This window comes from Mytilus galloprovincialis, chromosome 11 (genome assembly GCF_965363235.1).
Source record: "Mytilus galloprovincialis chromosome 11, xbMytGall1.hap1.1, whole genome shotgun sequence".
Lineage (NCBI taxonomy): Eukaryota > Metazoa > Mollusca > Bivalvia > Mytilida > Mytilidae > Mytilus > Mytilus galloprovincialis.
This window is the reverse complement of record NC_134848.1, coordinates 61,055,490-61,081,421: the sequence shown is the minus strand read 5'-3', so window position 1 is coordinate 61,081,421 and position 25,932 is coordinate 61,055,490. Positions and strand designations below refer to the sequence as shown.

The following is a 25,932-nucleotide window of genomic DNA, read 5'->3' as shown; positions in this document are numbered from 1 at the left end:
TTATTTCAAAAAGTGTATAAAATGATTCCAGAATTCATTTTATCATGATTTATTGAAGACATGTTGTATAATATCATTACTCTTGTCTTTATTGATAGCATATAAAAAGTATAAAATCACAAAAATACTGAATCCGAGAAAAGTTCAAACGGAAAGTTTTGGAGTTCGTGTTATTCTATAGTTTTCTATGTTGTGTCCTGTGTTTTATTATTTGTCTGTTTGTCTTCTTTTTATTTTTAGCCAGGCGTTGGCAGTTTATTTTCGATTTATGAGTTTAACTGTCCCTTTGGTATCTTTCGTCCCTCTTCTATATTTGGTATGTACTATCAATAACAAGTCGTTTCTGTTGTCATCATTGTTAAATTAAATATCAACATATTTTAGCTGTTCCTTTTGATAAATATTCGTTTCAGTTGTGTTGTATATCTGTGATGTATGTTTAGTACGTAGCTTTGACTTCTTGATACAAATTAGGGTCAAATTAACCTACTTTGTCTTTTAAGATTGATATTTCAATGTTGTCGATATAACGGAACTGTAAACAACTTTTATCAATTATGTGGTCATTTTTGTTTTAAATTTCCTGTTTTTCATTTTTTTTAAATACTAAGGATTTTCTTATCCCATTCATAAATTACATTACCCGTTTTTGGCATTACGATTCGTGTCCCCTAATTTTAATCAATTATATCTGAACTGGAAGTTCGGTGACAGTATTCAGTAAGAAAAAAGAAATACAAATAAGAAATAAAACTTCAAGAATTTTATTGAATGCATATCCATTTAAATTCTTTGTTTTTAAATACTGTATGCATGTACTTTGTCTATCATCTGTTAGCTGCTTACCATCCTCGAGCTGAAATGAAAAACGAAAGTTTATATATGTTATACTAAAATATATATGAACTTAACACTGTATACAGTTTGTGGGTTGGAAACACTTTGTATGCCCCAACTTCGATAGTAAAGGGGCATTATGTTTTCTGGTCTGTGCGTCTGTTCGTCCGTCCGTCTGTATGTTCGTTCGTCTGTTTGTCTGTTCGTCCCGCTTTAGGTTAAAGTTGTTGGTCAAGGTAGTTGTCGATGAAGTTGAAGTCCAATCAACTTGAAACTTAGTACACATGTGCCCTATGATATGATATTTCTAATTCAAATGCCAAATTAGAGTTTTGACCCAAATTTCACAGTCCACTGATGATAGAAAATGATAATGCGAGTTTCACGTTAAAGTTTTTGGTAAAGGTAGTTCTTGATGAAGTTGAAGTCCAATCAACTTGAAACTTAGTACATATGTGCCCTATGATATGATCTTTTTAATTTTAAATTAAGTTTTGACCCCAATTTCACGGTCCTCTAAAAATAGAAAGAGATATTGCGAGTGGGGCATCATTGTACTATGGACACATTCTTGTTTGTATTCACTTACATATGGAACGCTCAATACAAAATTCACGATGACGAGCCATGTGTACCCCTATTTTGTGATTTATATAGCCAGTGTGTTTGTTTGTTTTGGTTACGCATCTACGTTTGAAAATGCCTGTGCCAAGTCAGGAATATGACAGTTGTTGTCCATTCGTTTGATTTGTTTTATCATTTGATTTTGTGGTTTGATTGAGGACTTTCCGTTTTAAATTTTCATCGGAGTTTAGTATTTTTGGGGTTTTACTTTTTGACTCGTAATTGGCAAAAAAATGATGAACATCGCCTCAATGATGTTCAGATAAAAAATATTTTGAAATCTTTTAACAGTAAACTGGAAAAATATGTTGTAGTGTATCACTGAATGCCAATGTTATGATACATTTGGGGACATATATTGTAACTAGAGTCTGAGATACCACCCAGTATAAAATATACACCAACAAAACATAATGTCTTTAGTAGAACTGTTACATCTTATCTTTACCTGAAGTGTTGTGTCTCATCCTTAATTCAACATATAATACAAAAGGTATCAATACCATTTATTTACATGTTAATTGCTTTTTTCATATTTTTACTTTCACTAGAAATACAATTGTAAAAGTGTTTTACCGAAAACCAACCTTTGAATAACCAAGACAAACTAAATGTATGATGGAAAGCGATTCTTGTTCCTGTCTTAAAAAAGACATGAGATTTATGTTGTATAGGCTTACGTGGTTAGTTGCATTTGCAAATCTGGCATCCGTCAGTGCCTACTTTGAACCCATGCTCACAGTTCATTCTGCATCTTACAGGCTGACAGTGAGCTGAAATATTAAATAATAGCATATAATTGTTTTTATTTAGGTCATAGATTATTGTTTGTATGTTCTTTGCTAATAAAAGTACATGAAACTAGATTCAATCAGAATACTTATATACAATAAAGAACTTATCAACCGACCATTTAGATATGGTATTTCTCTGCACCTGGTAGAAGTCGAGGTTTGAATCGAAAAGTCTTTCACTATAGTGGAAATCAATTTTGATAAAATGTGTGGCATCATAACAAAAAGCGCTTCAATAGGTAAATATAATGGGTTTGTTAGTGTTTACCATAATCACGTTTAACAAATACAAGGTTTGAAAACTGTGTAGGTGAAATTAAATTGAAACGCTTTGCAACATTAACTTTTTTATTTGAAATATCCACTCCCAAAATAATTGCATTTTTTTTATAACTCGTATCATGTAGCGTATAGTCAAAGCATGACAGTGACAAACCCCTAAAGGGCATCAGCAAATTTTAAAAATCGAAAGATGTTTGAAAATATCTTGAGCTTAAGTAACCAGAAATTACATATTAAACAGAGCGTATTTCAATGGAGTCAAATATTTATTGTGGAAATATTTGGAATATAAGATTCAGATATCATATAGACTTACGAGGCTGGTTGCATTTACAAGTTTCACATTCATCAGCTCCAACTTGAAATCCGTGTTCACAATACATAGCACACATAACGTGCGGGCAGTGAGCTGAAAAAAAAACAAACATCATGGGTTTTCTAATGTAAAATTTACTTTGAAGCAAGTAAAATGATAGCAATTTCAGCTGATATACACGAGTTAACAGTCCATTGGAAATAAGAAATAAGCTATATATTATTTGATTATTGGATATGCATTGCTGTTAAAATATATTGACATTTGCATGATGCACCCGAGTTTCCATTGGAAGTAACATTCACTTTAATAATTATACTCCTTTCTTCTTTCTGTTCATTATTAAATCAGCCAATGAAATTTCAGCCTTTCAAGTATTTTAAGGTTTGCATTTTACGATAGAACCAGAACCCCGAAAGCTTTTTAAAACGGAAAGTAGAATGAGTGTTGTCAAATTCTTCTAATACAGGCGTGAACAGAAGATGTGTATTCTAATCAAATTTGATCAACAATTATTTACTATTGTGCGTTTAAAGTTTACTTACGAGGTTGTTTACATTTACAAATAGCACAGCCATCTTGATCGACATGGTTACCATATTCACACTGCATCATGCATAGTGGTTTATTCCAGCACGGGTCTAAAAACAAATTAATAACACTTTATCAATTTAGTTGGAAGACAGGAGGAAGATAACAAAGCATTATTTAAACTCATGGAATGAAAAATAGACAATGACATTGCGTTAAAACCCTCAAAATCGACGAATTGACAAACAATAATATACAAAACATAAGATACATGGAAATTTCGTTTTTTTAGTATTAAACTTTAGACTGCAGGCAGTTTTTGTACTTAGAATGATACACTTAGACAGGTGCACTCGATTAAATCTACAAGCTATTGAAGTACCAAGTTTCAAGCTATCTCTTTCTCTCTCAGTTGGCCGATTGTTGTGGTCGTTCTTTTCCTGTTTTATCTTTATATCGCATATCTTATTACATATTTTCTTTTTATATCGATAGACTCTTAACAAATTTTTAAATATTGCAAGGTTTAGGTATCAAATTGAATAATCTTAACTCTAATAATCATTTGATGCATCGTTTTGTTAATATTCTGATATAGCATTATTGTGTCATGTCCTAAGAAAAGACATATATGGAGAAACAAAGAATAGTACGTACATTTATGAGAAGTAAATTGTATGTGTAAATTTCATGCCAAACAGTGAAAAGTCTGTGACTTGTATAATAACATTAACGCTACCAATTTTGCTGCACCAGATGCGCATTTCGACAAATAATGTCTCTTCAGTGATGCTCGTGGCCAAAATATGTAAAATCCAAACTTATATAAAGTTTGTAGAGCTATAATCCAATAGTTCCAAAATGTAAAGCCAAATCCGTGAAAGGAATCAGAGCTTTACATGAGGGAGATACATTCCTTAATTTATAATAATTTTTAACATTTTGTAACAGCAAATTTAAAAACACAAAAAATCCGTATTTTCATGCCAGTACCGGAGTACTGGCTACTGGGCTGGTGATACCCTCGGGGACTAACAGTCCACCAGCAGAGGCATCGACCCAGTGGTATTAATAACATTAACGGTACCAATTTTGCTGCACCAGATGCGCATTTTGACAAATAATGTCTCTTCAGTGATACTCGTGGCCAAAATATATAAAATCCAAGGCTTATACAAAGTTTGTAGAGCTATAATCCAATAGTTCCAAAAAGTATAGCCAAATCCGTGAAAGGAATCAGAGCTTTGCATGAGGGAGATACATTCCTTAATTTATAATAATTTTTAACATTTTGTAACAGAATTTATTGAATCTTATTTTGTATAAGAATATGTTCCATAATTTTAAATAATAACTTTTTTTAAACGCATAGATTTACTTACTTGGTGGTGATCGAGCCTAAAAAGGAAAACACAAATAAGTAAATAAGATTCCCCCGTGAGTATATTATCCTTTTGATACATACTATGATTGTGTAGCCAATTTTCTATAAAAAAAGGTGTATATACTTATCGATATCAATATTATAATGAATATGATTCGCATAAGTTCAGAAGACACATGCACAAAATTTAAATAGACAATTTAAAATTGTTCTAGAGATGACGAATGCAACAAAAAAGGGAAAGCAACTATTATTGTTGCTTGAAATACCAATCAATTGACTTTTTGATGCCATATACCATACATGATTTAACATATTGTTTCTTATAACAGAAATACCGGGATTATTTAATTTCAATAGAACGAAAAAGAGGGTTAGTAAAAGTAATAAAAATATTTATAATATGACGTGATCCTTTTGCTTTGTGTATAAACTCATGCTGTAAATCCAATAAAATTAGTTTGCACATGCGTATATTGACTGCTGGATAATGAATTTTATCAAATTTGCATGTATTTAATTTTTTCTTTAACTCAAAACACTTCCAAACTTTTGTGTTGTGTTTGGTGTAACTAATTCATTTATTATGACTGTCATGTGTTGCAACTTGAAATTGACATATTTGAACTAGGTACGACAAAAGTTCATCCTGGATTTTCAAAACTCCTCCCTCTGACAAATCGCATTGCCAGTCGTTTGCTTGTTTACAAACAAAAGCGAGGGGTTCATAGAAGAGCATACACAAAGCTTTACACTTAATACATGTTGGACATAGAAATTACCTTAATTGTCCTAATCAGAATCGAAATATTGATGCAAGCTATACTTTATTGTAGTTTTAACATGGGTAGGCATTATATTATCGCTCGTGCAAAAATAATCACGAATATAATGCCTACTCCTGTTAAAACTACAATAGTACCTTGCATCAATTATTTCTTAAATAATTATAATAATATTAATAATATTAATAATATTGATATAATAATAATAATATTGATAATAATATTAATAATATTGAGAATAATATTAATAATATTGATAATAATATTAATAATATTGATAATAATATTAATAATATTGATGATAATATTAATAATATTAAAAATAATATTAATAATAATATTAATAATATTATCAAAATTATTCGTAATAATATTGATTATATAAATAATTATATTAGTAATATGAATAATAATATTAATTATATATTTACATTGTAATAATAATAACAATAATAATAATATTATTAATAATAACAATAATAAAATAATAATAATATGACAGTTTCTTACCTGAATAGCAATAACGGCCACAGCGAGGAGTAGAATATATCGTAACATGGTTCCAGTTTAATGTATTGAGGATTTACCTACCAGAGTTTATATACTTTTGCATGATACAGATGTTACTTAATTAAAATATTATAAGTTTACACCTAAAGCACAATTATGATTTCATTTGTTGAAAATCTCATTGTTATTCTTAGAATTATATTGTAGCCAAAGGGATAGAACTCTCCATATGTGCAAAAGTTAACAATACATTGTGACCAATTGACCGATGCTACCATATACAAAATGGAATACTAAATACAACAACTGTAACCAAGGTTCAAATTTAAGCTTTAAGGTGGCTCGTGGGTACAAAAATTTCAGCAAAAAATGAACCTTTATTTTTTCATTACACATTTTATTTATTACACTATTAGTAATTACTTTATGATATGGTAAAACAAATCAACCCAAAAAATCAATTCGGTTTTGCCCCAGATGACTTTTTAAATGTTTATATCATTGAAAAAGTTCCAAATTATCTCCCTTTGGTGCAAAAATGCTATTTTTGTGCATTAAATTTGAAATATCTTTTTTCACTCGTCGGTGACCTATATTTTTCATTATTGTTTTCAAAAACGCTGTACATAAACTAAATAATTGTAAAATTTAAGCGATTTCTGTAATTAGGTTATTTTTTTATTTCGATATTACCTCTATTTCGCCTATTAGTTCAACAGAAAAAAAGGACATTAACAAAAATGTATGCTTTTTCCGGAGTCAGATTGTGAGCTTAATTGAACGGTGGCCCCATTTTTTTATTTCATTTTTCTTTTAAGTATATAATAAAGTTCGTTTATAAAAAAATATAGCGAAATCTTATATTAGAAACAAAATTTGATTTATACCCAGGAGCCCCCTTAAAGAGTACTGGTCAGCTGGACCGGAGGACTAAAAAATCTACTGGTCCATCACATAAATTGAAATTGTATTATTTAAAAATCCCATCTGAAACTTCAAATTAACAAAAGAAAATTGAATACATGTATGGTGTTTATATACTAAGTACTAAATACTTGAACTTTTATGTAAAGAAAGTGTACGCGTAAACCTGTATGCACAAAACATGTTCTTAAACAACGTCATACCAATTGTATGCGTTGTAAACCTGATAAAACCGAACAACTGCCAAACCCGAACCAAATCTTAAGTCCCGAACAGTTTAAACAGGTTTCACTGTACTATTAAATTCATAATTATACTGCTATTTATGTGTTGCCTTCTTGTGCCTATACATAATCTTTAATTGAATGAGAGATGTGTAGAGTACAATAGCGTATAAAGAGAGCCGGGGTGAAGTGAATAATGCATCGGACTTCTAACACAAGGGTTCTTGGTTCGAATGGGGATTTAATTTGCGATTCTCCCTTGACACCATTTGCGAGTATGATCAATCTTAAGGTCTGGTAACTTCTCGTGAGATGTCGTTTAGGATAAGACCTATATCCTGTTCTACACACACATTATGTATGTACCTATTCGATTCTACGATTCAGTAATTAGCTTTTATTACTGAACATTGTATATACACTATTTGATGTTAGCGTTTACTGTTTTGTACATAAATCAGGAGGTTTTTTTTTTTGTTTGATTTTGTTTTTCTGCACTTTGTCGTGTATTGGATTTGTATAACGTGCTACGAAGTATGAGTTTTTGCTCATTTCTAAGAGACCGTACGGTAACCTTTAAATTCTATAGCTTCTATATTACTTGGTCTGGGTTTGAAAGTTGACTCATTAAAACTATACTATACGTATCTTTTACATTTTCACATTTTTGGAATAAGTACGGACATAATATATGTTTCAATCGAATTCGTACTTTTCAACGAAATACTTTTGTATATACGTATTTATGAGAATTGAATGCTACTTTTTGCGCTTCAAACAGATTGTGCGTAGATCACCGCTTTCATATGAAAATAAATTTACTAAATGAAGCATACAATTCTGAAGTCAACATACTAATAAATATGATAAAACAGTACTTTTGTTCTTAATTACAAATTCTCCTGGGAAATCGGTTATCGGAAATACATTAAAAAGGGGCAGTTTGAAAAAATTTTCGAAAACGGAAGACATTGTACAAGATTTGTCGTATGATTTGTTTACATTTATCAAATATTGAAATAAATATGCACCCGATTAAATACGCTCTACTAGTTGGACAAAGTTATTATATGTAAATGCTTTATGATATGTCACACTAATTCCGGTCATATTAATACGTTAAAAAAATCCGTCGACTAATTTGAATTATAACTTATTTCAATCGTAAATATCATGTATAATAAAGGGCAAAAATAGATGTTTTTTTTCACTTGTTGTATAATTATACGTGATTTGTAATATCTTTAACCTATTTTATATCTGTGGCAGTTAACTGCATATTTTCCAGATTTGTATAAAACATTGCAACTGGTACATGTTATTTGGAGGAGGTATACGTTTTTTGTTTGTTATCCTCTTTTAATTATATTAAATATTAAAAAAAAAAGCCTTAAGTAAAATTGTTAACATCGGACTACAGCTTCTGTGCTCGCGTGGTCAAAACTTTATTTGAGTCTATCAAGATTAATACCTGCTTTTTACCTCCTTGTTTTAACTACGGTACATTATAGTACTGAGTTATTATGTGTACCTCTTTTAATTTTGATTAAATTAATACTTATCTGTGAAATTTGAGTTGTCTTATACACTTTTCATTTTGATATCGTTTTTGAAAAACATGTCTTTTGATGTCTTACATGTTATAAATCTTCCGCATAAACTGTGATCCATTATTATTAGTCTTTCGAAATATTATTCATATATTATTGTTAAAATTGAATATTCATACTTGTTTTTGTGCTTTAAAACAAATGTCTATTATCTGAATTTGCAAATGACTTTTTTTAAATAAAAAAATATCAATGTCCATAACTTAACAAAGTTGTCTCATGCCAATAAAATATCTATATATTTTCCACGGGCGCTTTTTCTGTTCCCGGGGCGCTATATTTTCTTCCCCGGGCGAGTTTTCTTTTCCCCGGGCGTTTTTTCTTCACCCGGGCGCTCCAGGGCGCATTTTAGTAGGACCCGTATAAACATCGGGAATAAAGTAAAATTAATACTTCCGTTATATAAACAGGATTTAATACAAATATTTGAAAATAAAGTACGGATAAGACGTTGCTTGTAACACAAATTTATCTGTGATCTGACAATCTATCAATTGTAAAAATGATCTTGGTTACAATGATAACGGACACTGAATATATATTCCAATACCTATCAAATTCAACCAAATTTTATGTATATTTTTGAAAAGACGTATATTTGATGTAAGTTGTATTCATCCTTGAACTATGCAAGCACAATCAGCAATAATTTAATTCATTTAAACACATGACTACAAATTTTTGTTCGCATAAATTTAGGGTGTCAGCATGTCCTTCTTTTATTCAAAATATTGATACGTAATGAAATTTGAGTAGTTTTGATACTTCATGCTGACTTGTACAAGAAAATACTTTGACCAAAACTGACAATATGTGCACTTTTATTTGAAGGAAAACAATTAATGCAAAAACTGTTCCACATAAATTGAGTGTGTCAGCATTGCATCTCTATATTCATAATATTGAACAGTCACTAGATATAGTAGTTCATGATGGTGTGTAAAACAAAATTATTAGGCCGCATCATCAAAGTACCAACACTGACATGTCTGAATTCATTTGTACTATTTAACAAACAAACAAAAGTATATGAGGTTCTCTTCTGGGAATAGTATACTGTTAATCTATTATGTCGGTTGATTGATTTTGTTTGTAGTTAAACGTCAAGTGGCAACTATTTCATTCAAGTGCGCATTGAGTATAATTTTGGGACATCCTATATATCAGTCAATCGGCAAAGAAAAATCTCTCGACAAATCTGACGAATTTGACGAGATTGTTGATAGTTTTACCACACCGTATGCTTACGGACACTGTACAATTTCTGTTAGAATATTCTGCAGAAAATAGAATAGTAAATCCATTGCAAACAAGTTGAATAACAATGAAATATCCATGCATGTATAAATTTATGCATAAAGTAAAACTTAGGAAGGGACAGGTAAAAAATAGGGAACGAAGCAAAGTCGACAATGTTGTTGATATCCCGTGATATAAGAATATTGTTCCGATGCGTTGGATAACCTTTCTATCCGCCTTCTAATAAAAAAACCCACTCATTTCCTCTATGAGTAGCTGTATGTACTTGTATAGCCACTGTTTTATGTATATAAGAATACATGTATATCAAATTAAAAAAAGAGAGTTTTGTATAATATCTAGTAGAGTCTATAGCCAGTAATTAAATAAATAAATTTGATATCTGTGGAAAAACAATGCGAATGTTGTTTACATATTTTAAATAATTTTGATTGGGGGCCTCGGTTGGTCAAAGTTGTCTCTTACTTTGACCTGGAGATCAATCTTCTGATATCTCTCTGGTTTGTCTGTTTCCACCGAGTGGCCCGGTGGTTCTCTCCGAGTACTTCGGCTTCCTTCACCATAATAACAGACTGTCCTAGCACTCCCTTTGTGTTGTGTTGGGATTGATTGTCCTTGTAAAAATAATTGTCGTATAAACATACGTTAGTGACACATCTCTATTAATCTCGTTAGGGAGTGTACACGGATGCCACTGTACCCTCGCAGCTTTCGAGGGATTCTTCGGATATCGGAGGCATTTACCAGTACATACATACATAAAGCTCAAGTCTGATTTGAAAACTCTTATAACGACAATCTGTCATAAGCAGACCTGTCCTCAGGTCTGGTCAATAGCAGACTTGTCCACAGGTCTGGTCACAGAAGCAAACCTGTCCTCAGGTCTGGTCAGGAGCAGACATGTCCACAGGTCTGGTCTGAGGCAGACCTGTCCTCAGGACTGGTCAAAAGCAGACTTGTCCACAGGTCTGGTCTGGAGCAGACCTAAAAAAAAACAGACCACAGGCCTGGTCCACCAACGACGAAGTTAACTAGCTTGACTGCTTAAAAATTCTCAAGTTAACTTAGAAAGCAGTCAACAAGTCTGCTCCAAGTTAACTTTTGTCAAGGTTAGGACCACACTCATCTGTACATATGCAAATCAATGGCTCTAAAATTTATCGAGGTATCAATTTTGGCATTGCACAAGGTCAAGCTTTTTTCTCTCACTGTTTATAAACGTCTTTCACTAAACCCATTGGATCTTGAAAGTGAAGTGATTTATAATTAAGTCATAGATACATGATTTCCTTGTTACAAAATTATTGTAGTTTTTGGCGTTAAACACTCAGGTCAGTACTAGTGTCATTCTGTCGCTGAAGTGTAAAACAACCTGGCAAAACTCAGTGTTTTGTTTGATATATTTCTATATGTATCCACCTGATGACTAAAGACTTTTTCAGTTGATTTTCATAATTTGTTCTTATGATGTACTGTTATACATCTGTCCAATGTTAAATGCGAGTTTAGCTACCGCTAACAAGTTTAACCACACCACATGGGTTGTCCTTCGTTGAGAACCCTGTAAAATAGTTGTTGTTGTTTGTTTTGCGTTTCTTATTTGTTTTCGTTCAATATTTGGAAGGTAAATTAGGCTGTTAGTTTTTCTAGTTTTCTAGTTTTAATTGTATATATTTGTTATTTGGGGGAATTTTATAGCTAACTTTGCGATATTGGCTTTGCTCATTGTTGAAGGCCGTATAGTCATCTATAGTTTGTAGTTTATGTATCGCGTAATATCTTTGAAGAGTTGTCTCATTGACAATCACACCCCTTCTTCCATTTTTTTTTATTATAACACTTATTGTTTTTGGAAATGATCCATGATATTACTGATATAATCCTTTGTTTTGTATTTGATAAAAATAAAATGAACCCTTAGATTGCCAAAAAGTAATCTTCCATATCAGTAATAATTCAAGGTCCACATTTTTTTGGGTTTAAATTAGATATAGGAAGATGTGGTACGAGTGCCAATGAAACAACTCGCTATCCAAGACACAATCTATAAAAGGAAACCATCATCGGTCAAGGTACGGCCTTCAACACTAAGTTATGACTCACACCGAACAACAAGCTATAAATGACCTGAAATTACTAAAGTAATTTTATTCAAACGGGAAAACCAACGTTCTAATCTATATAAAAAACGACAAACGAGAAACACGTATAAATAACATAAACAAACGACCACTACTGTACATCAGATTGCTGATTTAGGGTAGGTGCAAACATTTGCAGCAGGATTAAACGTTTTAATGTTACCAAACCTTCTCCCTTTTTCTGAAACAATAGTATAACATCACAACATAGAAAAACATTCGATAAAATATCGATTGGAAAGCTTAACTCAATCAAGAAACGTAAATTAACACACTATGAACGAATAAATTTGATCTGCGATACCTAAATAATCCTTTTTCAAACTTGATCGAGACACTGATAATATAGACTTATAATATAAGTTTAATAAAAACCAGGAAAGAAATTTGCCCAGGTGAGCGTAACCAATGTGATCTTCCATTTGGTTACTATTTTCAATGGCCATAACTCGTATAAAAATTGTCAATCGGCACTGATTTTCGAACTTGTCCAATACACTCATCAAATATACTGGGATTTAATTTGTGTATTTGCACCTTTTCTGGATTTACCTACATCAGGAACACTCAAAGCAGAACATTTAAAATCCGAAGATGTATAAATACCGACACCGTTGGAGAGCTGTATGTCAAAAATACCTAAAATAAATAGCCAAATTCATCTCAAGCCAACTTTGCCTGAGGGAGTTGAAATCTTAGTTTCTTAATAATTTCAAAATTTTATAAAACGGACAATTTAAGTAAAGTTAGTAAAATCATGTCAGTATCGAAAGACTCACCACAGAGCTGATGATGCCCTGGTAGACTGATAGTCCACCAGCAGAGGTATCGACCCAATGATGTTAAAAAAGTGAAAACAACACATCTACTAATTTCTTGCGTCAAAAAGGCTTTTCTGGATAAATCTTCATCAGTAACGCTCAAAGCCAAACATTTGAAATCCGAAGATGAATAAGTACCGAAAATCGTTGAAGAGCCATATGCCAAAAATACCTAAAATAAATATTCCAATTCATCTAAAACCAACTTTGCCCGATTCTGTAATTCAGTAATTATCTAGTTTTTGACTTTTTGGAACTTTTGGATTATAGCTCTTCCTTCATCTTTTATATAAGCTTTGGATTTTACATATTTTGGCCACGAGCATCACTGAAGAGACATGTATTGTCGAAATGCGCATCTGGTGCAGAAAAAATTGGTACCGTTAATGTTATTATCGTTTATTACTGTATACTAGTAAACACTATTTGATGTTATCGATTATTGTTTTGTACATAAATCATGAGTTTTATATTGTTTGATTTCATTTTTTTACATTTTGTCAAATATTTGATTTTTATTACTTGCTACGAAGTATGAGATTTTGTTCATTCTCAAGAGACCGTACGATAACCTATAAATTATATAGCTTCTACATCAGTTGGTTTGGGTTGAAAGTTGAGTCATAAATCATACTGTGGGCATCTGCTACATTTTCAATTTTTTTTTGAATAATTAACGGAACATAATATATACTTCTAAAGAATTCGTACTTTTAAATGGCATATATGGTGGTATATACAAAAAGTCATGTATTTATGAGAATTGAATGCTACTATTTTTAATTTTAAAGGATTTTAAAAAAAATTGTTTGTTCACACATTTCGTACAAAGTTCTTCCGCGCTTCCAAAATCAACATATTAATAAATTTGAGAAAAACTGTACTTTTTATCTTAAGGACGATTGCTGCTCAGTTTCTAAATAAATAGCTTTCTATAACACTAGTATATATTGATACGGATTTAATTGAGGAATCAAAAAAGCACAAAAAATATAGGGGTCAATGTGCTTGTTTTCAAGATATTACAGTTCTCAAAAGCTATTAAAAAATAAATAAGATTTTATAAAAAAATGACAAATGGCTTATAATTATAAACGTAAAAGATTTATAAAAAGAAAAACTGGGGTCCATGGCCAAAATTTCTAAAGACATTCAAATGGATAAAACACGAGGATTTAAAAAATCTGACAAAAATTCCAAAATATCACAAGCAAACATCCTTAAGTTTATCTTGTAAAATTAATTTGGCAAATCACTATGTTTTCTAGTTTTCGAATCATGTCCTCGTCGAACATTTCAAAATTGCATTTGGGTTTTAGGAAAAACATGAAAAAAAATCAGTTTAAAAAAACAGAAGACCTTGTACAAGATTTGTCGTATGAATTACATTAAAGAAGTAATGAAATAGTTATGTACCCGTTTCAATAAGCTCTCTACTAGTTGAACAACGTTATTATATGTAAATTTTTGTTGGTATATGTACACCAATTTCGGTCATATAACTACGTAAAATGTTTTAAATCTAGTTTGAATAATAACTTTTTTTAATTGTTAAAATATCATATATAACACATGTATAATAAAAGGCAAAAATAGATGACTATGTGTTTCTCATTTGTTGAATATTTGTTCGTGATTTATTATATATTTAACCTATCTTATATATGTGGCAGTTAACGCGTATTTTCCAGATTTGTATAACACCTGTTCCATGTTATCTGTAGGGAATACTTGTATTTGTTATCATCTTATAATTTCATTTAATATTAAAAACTTCAGAAGCCTTAATCTAAATTGTAAACATGAGACTACAGCTTCCGTGCTTTATCTGATTCTGTAAGTTAAATGCTGAGTATTGCTGTGCGTATTGATGTGTTTTCGTTTATTCTACATTAGCAAGATTTTTAAAGGGAGGGTTAATATCTCACAAAACAATATCGTACTTTGAACTTGTTTTTACAAATTATACCTTGGATGGAGGGTTGTGTCATTGACACTTATACCACATCTTCTTATACTTATAAATCCTGTCGCATTTTTGCGCAAGTGCCAAGTGTCCGGATTATCTGACCTTTGTGAATATTGTTTAGTTCATGTATATGTATTGAAGTTTAGAGGTACGTTTATTTCCGCTGAATTGTAGTCACATTTTGATTAGAGGTCAGCGCACAACCGGTTCTGAGTACTCGATTTTCTCACTTTATTGAACACCCATTAGAATTTTCTGCTTTATGTTTGAGTTGTTGTCTGTTAGAACGTTTTTGAATACTATTTGCCTTCCAGGCATGCATTTTCAACTGTCGAGTATCTTGAGTGTTTATGAATTGATGGATGTTCTATGTTACAACTTATGTTTGTGCTGTTTTTACCTTTGTATTTATATTTGCTTATCTTTAACTTTACTACTAATGTTTCCACTACTAGTCTGTGCAGTCTGTACTATCAATCACAAAACGTTTCTGTTGATATCATTGTTAAATTTAATATTTACATAAATTAGTTGTTGTCTTCAATAGATATTCGTTTCAGTTGTGTTATATATTTGTGATGATTTTTTACGTAGTTTTCTTTCTTGGTACAGAGCAGGTCAGAATAACCTTCTATGTCTTTTTGGATTGATATTTCAATGTTGTCGATGTTACGGAACTGTAAACAACTTTTTCAAAATAAGGATTTTTTTTATTCCAGGAATAGATTTACGTATTTGGCATAACTTTATAGAATTTTAAGTCCTCAATGCTCTTCAACTTTGTTCCTCGTTGGCTGGATAAATATTTTGATCTGAGCGTCACTGATGAGTCTTGTGTAGACGAAACACAGATTAGGCTTATAAATTATAAGTGTGTCACCTTTGATAACAAATTACACAAGGGGAGATGAAGGTGGTATACATTTCTTGTAAATTACAGTATATTTAGTTATAGGTTATTTGGTGTCTTGAATCGTTATGAAATGTTTTCGATTTCCCCTGATTGTCTAGAACTAGAAATTCGCTGACGGTATTGCATATATTGTGTAAGGATCAAAGACTGGTAATATGTGTTACCCAATGACTTGATTCAGAAAGAAAGAAAAAATAAGAATAAGAAATAAACTTCAATAATGTTATTGAATATATTTCCGTTTAAATTCTTTGTTATTAGTGACTCTATTCACTCTGTCCATCATCTTTTGGATGTTTACCAAGCTCGAGCTGAAATGTAAAAGCGAAATTTGATATATTCATTTGTATGTCATTCTAAAATATATATGAATTTAACGCTCTATACAGCTTGTGGGTTGGAAGCAAATTTTTTGTATTCACTTAAACATGGAACACTCAAACCAAAAGTCAGGATGACGAGCCTAGTGTACACATTTTTGTGAAATATATTCCCAGTGTGTCTTTTTGTTTTGTTAACGCATCTACATTTGAAAATGCCTGTGCCGAGTCAGGAATATGACAGTTGTCAATTCGTTTGATTTGTTTTATCATTTTATCTTGACGTTTGATTGAGGACTTTCCGTTTTAAATTTTCATCGGAGTTTAGTATTTTTGTGATTTTTACTTTTTGACCCGTGTTTGGTATCAAAATGTTATATATCGCCTCTATGATGTACTGATAAAAATTGAATTTACATATTTTTTCAATTATTTGAAATCTTTCAACGGTAAATTGGAAAAATATCTAGTAGTGTATACCGATAAATGCTAATGTTATGATACATTCGTGATATTCATTGTAACTACAGTCTGAGATACCTCATAGTATAGAAAAAGTCAACACAACACAATGTATTTTTAGCAGAACTGTTACATCTGATCTTTACCTGATGTCATATGTCTAATCTTTAAATCAAAATAAAATACAAAAGCTATCAATAACATTTATTTATACTTTACTTCTTTTTCATATTTTTTACTTCTACTAGAAATACAATCACATAAGTGTTTAATCAAATACCAATCTTTGAATAACCAACACAAACTAAATGTATGATGAACATCATTATGGCTTTGAAACCACGTGCTTTATAGGGACGCCATCCCTGTTTATGTCTTTTAAAAAAACATGTGATTAATATTGTATAGGCTTACGTGCTAGTTGCATTTACAAATCTGGCATCCGTCGGTTCCAACTTTGAATCCACGGTCACAGTTCATTCTACACTTTACAGGCTGGCAGTGAGCTAAAATGTCAAAACAGAACTTCAGAGGTAGTCGCTAGTTCATAATTTACATTTACTACGTTTTTTTAATTAATAAATTCCTTTGAAACAAGGGGAAAAAAGTAATTTGAGCTTATATATTTCGAGACAGTGGTCCATTGGAACACTAGGATTAAACTTTATATCATTGTTATAAATGATATTTTGACATTTGCATGACATGATGCTACTGAGTTTGCAATTGGGAGAAACATTAACTGCAATAATTATCCTCCTTTCTACTTTCTGTTCATTATGAAATAAGCCAATGAAATTCAGCCTTCAAATATCCTTTGTATCGTTGTAAGCCAAGCCAGGACCGAGGATGTTTCTGTGTAATTTAATCGGATTGAATCAAAAATAATTTACTATTGTGCGTTTAAAGTTTACTTACGAGGTTGTTTACATTTACAAATAGCACAGCCATCTTGGTCGACATGGTTACCATATTCACAATACATCATACATAGAGGTTTATCACTGCATTTGTCGTCTGAAGAATAAAACAATAACACTTTTCACTTTGTTCGACGACAGGAAGAAGATAACAAAGCGAGATTCAAAATCATCAGTCGATGACAAAATTTGACATGACATGGCTTTAAAATCCTCAAAATTGACGATTTGATAAACAATAAAATACAAAACATGAAATACATTGAAATCAGTTGTTTTTGTAATTAGGATGTTACAGTAACACAGGTGTACTCGAGTAAATTTCCAAGGTATTGAAGTACCAAGCTATCTGTCTCTGACTCAGTTGACCAAAGTTTCGTTTTTAAGTGTTAAACTTTAAATTGCCGCCATTTTTTGTTGTTAGAATGATACAGTAACACAGGTGCACTCGACTCGGTTAACAAGCTATTGAAGTACCAAGTTGCAAGCTATTTCTCTCTGACTCAGATGATCGACTCTTGTGGTCGTTTTTTCTTCAATTTTATCTTTATATAGCATATTGTCTTACATATTCAAGACTCATATGACCGATTTTTTCATTTTAATTGTATATAGAATATCTTTTTATATCGACACACTCCTAATAAAATTTGAACTATTTCAAGTTCTAGGTATCAAATTTAATAATCTTAACCCATATATTCATTTGAGACATCGTTTGGCTTATATGCTAACATAAAATCAATGTGGCATGTCCTAAAAAAAGTCATCTCGGGAGAAACAAAGAATAGTACGTACATTTATGATAAGCTTCAAGGACAGACATCTAATGTATGTGTATATATCGAGGCCAAAAGTGAAAAGGCAGTACTTTGTATAAGAATATGTTCCATGATCTTAAATAATTGCCTCTTTAAAAGCATAGATCTACTTACACTTTAGTGGTGATCGAGCCTAAAAAAGAAAACACAAATAAGTAAATAAGGTTCCCCGAGAGTATATTATCTTTCTGAGATATAAGTTGATAGTATAGCAAATTTTCTTTTAAAAAAAAGTGTATATACCTTTCGATACCAATACTATAGTGAATATGATTTGCATAACTGCAGAGGAGACGTGGCACAAAATTTAATTTGAAAATTTTTGAATTGTCTAAGAAGTGACGAAACAAAAAAAGGAAATTAAGTATTATTGTTGCTTGAAATACCTATCAATTGACATTTTGATTCCATAAATGATAATACATGATCTAACGTTATTTAATGTATAACAGAAACACCGGGATTAATTAATTCAAACAGAACGAAGTAAAGGGTTAGTAATAATAATAATAATAATAATAATAATAATAATAATAATAATAATAATAATAATAATAATAATAATATGACAATTTCTTACCTGAATAGCAATAACGGCCACAGCGAGGAGTAGAATATATCGTAACATGGTTCCAGTTCTATGTATTGAGTATTCTCACAACACAGTTTATATACTTTTAAATGATACAGATGTTATTTAATTAAAATATCATAAATTCTTGCCTAAAGCATAATTATGATTGCAATTGTTGGAATTCTCATTATTATTTTTAGAATTATATTGTAGCCGATGGGAACTCTCCATATGTGCAAAAGTTACCAGTACATAGTGACCTACTGACCGATGTTACCATTTACAAAATGCAGTAATGAAAACAATAACTGTAAGCAGAGGTCAAATTTAAGCTTTTTTAAGTACTGGCCAGCCGGACAAGTGAACTGAAAAATCTACTGGTCCGTCAAATAAATTGTAATTGTATTATTTTAAAGTCGAAAATGAGACTTCAAATTAACAAAAGAAAGTTGAATATGTTGTTTATATACTAAATAAATACGTTTGACTTTAAAAAAAATGTACTTGAACTTTTATGTAAAGAAACATCATTTATACAGCCAAACGAACCGAATCTTGCTTAAACCGTAAACCTGTAAACACCAAAAATGTTCTTAAGCAACGCAATATCACTGGTGAACCTGATGAAACAGAACATCGGCCAAAACCGAACAAAATGTTAAGTCCCGAAGAAGTTTAAACGAGGTTTCACTGTACTATTTAATTCATAAGTATACTATTATTCATTTGATGCCTACTTGTGTCTGTACATGAATTCGCTTCTTTAAAAGTAAAAACACAAAACAAGCTCCTAAGAAATTCAAAACAGAAAGTCCCTAATCAGATGGCAAAATCAAAAGCACAAACACTTTAAACGAATGGATAATAACTGTCATATTCCTCACTTGGTACATGCATTTGATTATTAAGAAATGATGAATTAAGCCAGGTTTTATAGTTATCGTTTATCATAGTTTTTCGTTAGTCCACCACTCATAACGAAGTAAATAAAATAATTACATAATTCAATATATGAATTATTGAAGACATATTGTATAATACAGTGCTCCGGGTTTCTAACTAGTATATTGAATACATCAATTCTTTAAATGAATGAGAGATGTCTGTGTAGAGTACATAAACAAACATAGAAAGCCGTGGTAAAGTGATAAGTGCATCGGACTACTAACAAAATGGTTCCTTGCTCGACTGGTAACTGAATTTTTTGTCAGGCTGTCTCTTGACATCATTTGCTAATATGGTTGGATAAAAGGAACGGCAATGGTTGACCGGTGTTTAGAGAGAGAAATATATCCTACACTTAAAAGACACCCTGTTACATTTAAAAAAGGACCAGGCTAATGTCGCTAAAAGGCAGCAATCGCACCCGCAAGATGGAAAGGGATTAATACAAGTTACAATAACGTGTTTCCCAATCCACTATAAATAAATACATGTATGTTCAAACTAGCAAATACATTGTATATCAAGCGTATCCAGCAATGTTCGGTTTAGTGTGAAAACATCATATCCTTTATACATTGTTATACTAAGCCCACCCGCTGAGTCTAGTATTGTGAAAAAGAGGTGAACTATAATGGCAGTGCAATATTGTCAAACATATATTTATCGAACTCCGAAACAGCGGTTACGTCCTCTTTACTACGCTACGTTAACTTTGATAGTTTAGCGAAGCAACGTCATCACTGTTTCGGAGTTTGTATATTTATATGACCAAAACAGTAAACGGAACACAATCTAGAAAACTAAATACTAAGTAACATTAACCCAAATTAAAACATGGGGTGAATTCAGAGGTCTACCAATGGTGAGCAGATCATGTTGCTCATCATGTTGTCAACGCGAGACATTACTAAGCATGTCTAGATTTCAAAGTGGTATATTCCCTGTAAAGAGAAGCATGTATTTTGTTTTCAACAAAATGATGAATGTTCTTATCAATAGACAAACAGGTACATTGTATATACAGTATTTGATGCTATTGTTTACTCTTTTGTACATAAATCAGGATTTTTTGTCTTGTTTGATTTTGTTTTTCTGCATTTTGTAATGTTGGGGATTTTTATAACTTGCTACATTATATGCGTTATTTCTCATTCTTAACGAGTCCGTAAGGTGATTTTCAAATTATATAGCTTCTACATTATTTGGTCATGGGTGGAAAGTTGACTCATTATTATTCATACCTTACGTAATTTCAATATTTTTCTACATATTTTGTTAAGGTGGTACCTACGACTACACGTATTTACTCTGTAAAAATCAGATAAATATTTTAATCAAGTTGTACTGTTAAGGTTAAAAGGAAGTAAATAAAGATGACTGGCGCCACCTAGATTTTACATCCAAGATAATAGGTAGAAGTAAATTTATTTTCTGCTGCCTTGGTAATTAGAAATTAAAATTGAAATAGTGAGAAATGGGTGTTGGCCATTGGTGTAGAAATAGTGATAAATTTAGAGAAAACTCTCTAAGACAAGCGACATTTTCTGTGCCAAATTAAGCAAGGGGTGTTCTTCATTCATACTATTTCGAAAATTCCGGAACCGTTGACTACCCTAAAAAAATGCAATTTTTCTATCAAAAAAAAGTGCGGCACCATATGTGTTTGACCATTGCAATTACACCCAAAGGTGTTGATAATCCAAAATTCCTATTTTTTCTTTTCAATGGATCTTTGATAGTGAAAAGGCAGGTCCAAATAAGGCTATCATTGTCGCCTATGTAAATAATTACTTCCTTGTAACCTAAAAGAAATATTATTATGCTCCTCAATGATAAAAATTAGTATTTGTCAAACTGCTATATGACATTTTTCTGATTAAGTGGTTGGTTCAATTTTTTTTTACATTTTTGCCTAAGAGTCAAAGTAAGCATTAATGGAATTTGATGCGACTGTCATACAAGTGAGAGGTTTAGCTAGCTTTAAAACCAGGTTCAATCCACCATTTTCTACATTTGAAAATGCCTGTACCAAGTCAGGAATATGACAGTTCTTGTCCATTCGTTTTTGATGCGTTTTGTTATTTGATTTTGCCATGTGATTATGGACTTTCCGAATTGAGTTTCCTCTGAGTTCAGTATTTTTGTGATTTTACTTTTTTGTGTCAAAATTTTATGAAATTTAAACGAACCTTTTATTTCAACATAGATTTACAAAATACTTTCTAAAATCAACATATCAATAGAATTGAGACGAACTGTACTTTTTGTCTTTGGTACATTTTGTAGAATCATTTGCTATTCATATATATATCAATATGGTTTCTATTTTTTTCGCATCGTGTCCCTGTAAAAAATATATATCCGTTTTAAGAAATCGGTGTTAAGAAATACTTTTAAAAAAGTCATTTTGAAAAACTTATAGAAAAGGGAAAGACATTGTACATCATTTGTCGTATGAATAATATTTATCAAATATTGAAATAAACATGTCCCGTTTATCTAGCTCCATATATTAAGTAAAAGCTCTGTACTAGTTGGAAATAGTTACTACATGTAAATAATGTCTGTATATGTACACTAATTCCGGTTATATAAATACGTAAAATGTTTGAAAACTAGTTTGAATAATAACTTATTTTAATAGTTAACATATCATGTTTAATAAAGGGCAAAAATAGATGAATTTATGTTTCTCATTTGTTGTATAATTGTTCGTGATTTATTATATATTTGACCTATCTTATATCTGTGAGAGGTAAACTACGTATTTTTTTCAGATTTGTATAACACATGTGCTATTTACATCTGTTTCATATTATCTGTAGAAATACTTGTATGTGTTATCTTTTAATATTAAAAACTTCAGAAGCCTTAAGCTAGATTGTAAACATAGGACTACAGCTTCTGTGGTCAAAACTATATATGATTCTATAACAAGAGGCTTTCAAAAGTCAAGAGTGTCTATGTTTCCTGACGTGCATTTGTACAAGGAAATAAAATACAAAATCGATACTAGATTTATTTTTAGAAGATTAAAGTGTAAATAGAATAAACAACGTGTGTCAAATTGTACTTAATGTGCAATTACTTCATAAGAAGCAAATTGATAAATTTGAACATATTAATTTATTTGTAAATTTTACTTTGCCGAACGTTTACAGTTAATCTTTATCTTCAATAATATTCAAGATAGTAATTAAAATATGCAACATTTTCGTAAAATAACCAATTTCATTAGTGGCATCAACCCAATAATAGGTTGTTCAGTTTGACTGAAAATTTTAGGGCAGATAGATCTTGACCTTTAAACATGTTTAACCGACTTCAGATTTGCTCCAAAAGCTCTAGTTGCTGAGATATAAGCTAAAAACTTCATTTGACCCTTATGTTCTATTTTAGCCATGGTGGCCATGTTTGTTGAGTGATAAAAAATTCGGATACAATTCATAAACAAGATTCCTAAATGAACAATCATTTACAATTAAAAAGTATTAGGCAGAAGATTTTAAAATGTTAGCAAACTTGATAAACAAATTTAAATTGTGTAAAATTGTCTTTAAAGGACAATAACTCCTTAAGGGGTTAGTTGACAATTTCATCATTTCGATATTTTTGTACATCTTATGTTGCTGAACATTATTGCTGTTTACAGTTTATATCTATTTATAATAATATTCAAGATAATAACATAAAACTGCAAAATTTCCTTAACATTACCAATTTAATGGCAGCAAGCCAACATGTGGTTGTTCGATTGGTCTAAAAATTTCAGGGCTGATAGATATTAACGAATTGAACAATTTTACGTTTTACTCCCATTTCAGATAATCTCTAAAAGCTTGAGATATACGCCCAAAACACCATTTAACCCCAATGTTTTTGTTTTAATTTTTAGCCATGGCGGCCATGTTTGTGGTAGAATTAAACTCCGAATACCATTGATAAACTAGATACCCCAAGGAACATTTAGTTTAATTTTGAAGGTATTTGACCCAATAGTTTAAGAGGAGAAGATTTTTGAAATAGTCTACGAGGACAGCTGACGACGGGAGAAGTATTCTTTTCGGAACAATTTAAAATTAATAAATTAACTTCACTCAATAGAGAGAAAAAGAAAGAAAATACATGTAGATATGGATATTTATTCATGGCACAAAATTCGTACAAACACAGCAAAAATCACAAATACAGCATAAGAACAGCATTTTCATTGCTGGGTTTGTTTTCATTTTAAACCACATTGAGGCCTTCAAAACAGAGCAAATACATTTGAACCTCATTGAACCATACCCAGTAGCATTGAAAAAGAATAATGAATGAACTTAATTTGTTTTAATTTTTCATCTAAAAGAATTGGACATGTAAAATTATATAATTGATACCTGTCCAAAATGTTTAAATGAAATCAAGTAGAATGTATGAGCAACAAAAAAAAAAAAAGCCTGCTAACTAAATGGAAAAAACTGACAGAAAAATAGTATTGAAGTAAAAAAAAGAAGAATTTGTCTGATGACACGAATGCGTCTACTCAATCTACTAGTATGCATTTTTCTAAGAGGAATAACTCTAGAACTTTCAATGACTTACCGCACAAATCAGAACTCTGATAGTATTGTGTTTGAGTTTCATAAAACATTAAAATAACGAGGCAACTTTAGTTAAAGTGCGGATCGAAAAGACACGGCTGTTTTAAATGATATTAAATGCTACAATAAAAAGACAATCTAGCGGGTGCTATATTACCAATGTTTCTAGAACCTTTATGAGTTCCGAAATCTGAATCTGTCTTTTGTTAATTGTTTTAACAATACATTTGGCCATTTGTTTACTCTTTTGAATTGTATCATATTATTGTCCATATCGGGCATTTTATTGCTGCCTATACGATATTTGTTTTATGATCATTGTTGAAGTCCATTAAATGATCTGTATTCATTTACATCATATTTTTATGTCTCCAGCTGTTAGTTTTCTTATTAGTAATCATACTACTGTGACGGGATTGCTTCCCTTAGAACATTTGGTAGATACTTAGTCAACCGTAAGCGGTTGAGCTAAGGAAGTACTTCTTTAACTCAGTCGGTTAACGCGCTGCCTTGTAACACAGAGGTACCGGGTTCGAGTCCCTGTGGACACTGTCGATTTTGTAAGATGAATCATGCTCTCCGGTTACATTGGCGCCCAACTAAAAACCCCACGTTAGTTAGAGAGGAATTCTAGCTAGGGTATGTTTGTGTGAGAGTCATAATGGTATGATGACTCTTGAGGTGGGGGGAAGTGTGACGGGATTGCTTTCCTTAGAACATTTGGTAGATAATTAGTCAGCCGTAAGCGGTTGAGCTAAGGAAGTACTTCTTTAACTCAGTCGGTTAACGCGCTGCCTTGTAACACAGAGGTACCGGGTTCGAGTCCCTGTGGACACCGTCGATTTTGTAAGATGAATCATGCTCTCCGGTTACATTGGCGCCCAACTAAAAACCCCACGTTAGTTAGAGAGGAATTCTAGCTAGGGTATGTTTGTGTAAGAGTCATAATGGTATGATGACTCTTGAGGTGGGGGGAAGTGTGACGGGATTGCTTTCCTTTGAATATTTGGTAGATACTTAGTCAGCCGTATGCGGTTGAGCTAAGGAAGTACTTCTTAAGCTCAGTCGGTTAACGCGCTGCCTTGTAACACAGAGGTACCGGGTTCAAGTCCCGGTGGAGACATGCGATTTTGTAAGATAAATCATGCTCTCCGGTTACACTACTATTATAAATAGAAGGCCGTACATTGACCTTTAATGGTTTACTTTTATGAATTGTTATTTTGATGGAGAGTTGTCTCATTGGCACTAATACCACATCTTCCTATATCTATTATATATGAATCTAATATAATGTAAAACTATTTCTAATAGATCAATATTTCATAAATACACGTTTAATTTTATCAATTGAAGAAAAACAAAATAATCCGTTTAAT

General features: G+C 31.4%; 1 protein-coding gene across 3 annotated transcripts; it reads right to left on the bottom strand.

Moving 5' to 3' along the window:
- Nucleotides 1–748: 748 nt before the first annotated feature.
- On the bottom strand, nt 749–19,116 carry LOC143052533 (uncharacterized). 3 transcript variants are annotated; one of them, XM_076225582.1, is made up of 6 exons: nt 19,029–19,116; nt 18,563–18,581; nt 17,626–17,724; nt 2,854–2,946; nt 2,142–2,234; nt 749–856 (listed from the first exon to the last, which is right to left on the bottom strand). In XM_076225582.1, the coding sequence occupies exons 1-5, from the start codon at nt 19,074–19,076 to the stop codon at nt 2,146–2,148; spliced, it is 348 nt and encodes a 115-aa protein (XP_076081697.1). In that variant the 5' UTR covers nt 19,077–19,116; the 3' UTR covers nt 749–856; nt 2,142–2,145. The 3 variants fall into 3 exon arrangements, with proteins under 3 accessions (XP_076081697.1, XP_076081698.1, XP_076081700.1); XM_076225583.1 differs by having other exon boundaries at nt 17,626–17,721; XM_076225585.1 differs by lacking the exons at nt 17,626–17,724; nt 18,563–18,581; nt 19,029–19,116 and adding exons at nt 3,399–3,494; nt 4,767–4,782; nt 6,064–6,147.
- Between the last annotated feature and the right edge of the window lie 6,816 nt (nt 19,117–25,932).

What these genes read in the sequence shown, in the direction of transcription:
- LOC143052533 (XM_076225582.1), bottom strand. Translation starts at nt 19,076, where the DNA reads ATGTTACGATATATTCTACTCCTCGCTGTGGCCGTTATTGCTATTCAG. An exon ending in TTGTAAATGTAAACAACCTC is followed by an intron (nt 2,947 to 17,625) that starts GTAAGTAAACTT and finishes TTTTTTTTTCAG; the next exon opens with CTCACTGCCCGCACGTTATG. An exon ending in TTGTAAATGCAACCAGCCTC is followed by an intron (nt 2,235 to 2,853) that starts GTAAGTCTATAT and finishes TTAATATTTCAG; the next exon opens with CTCACTGTCAGCCTGTAAGA.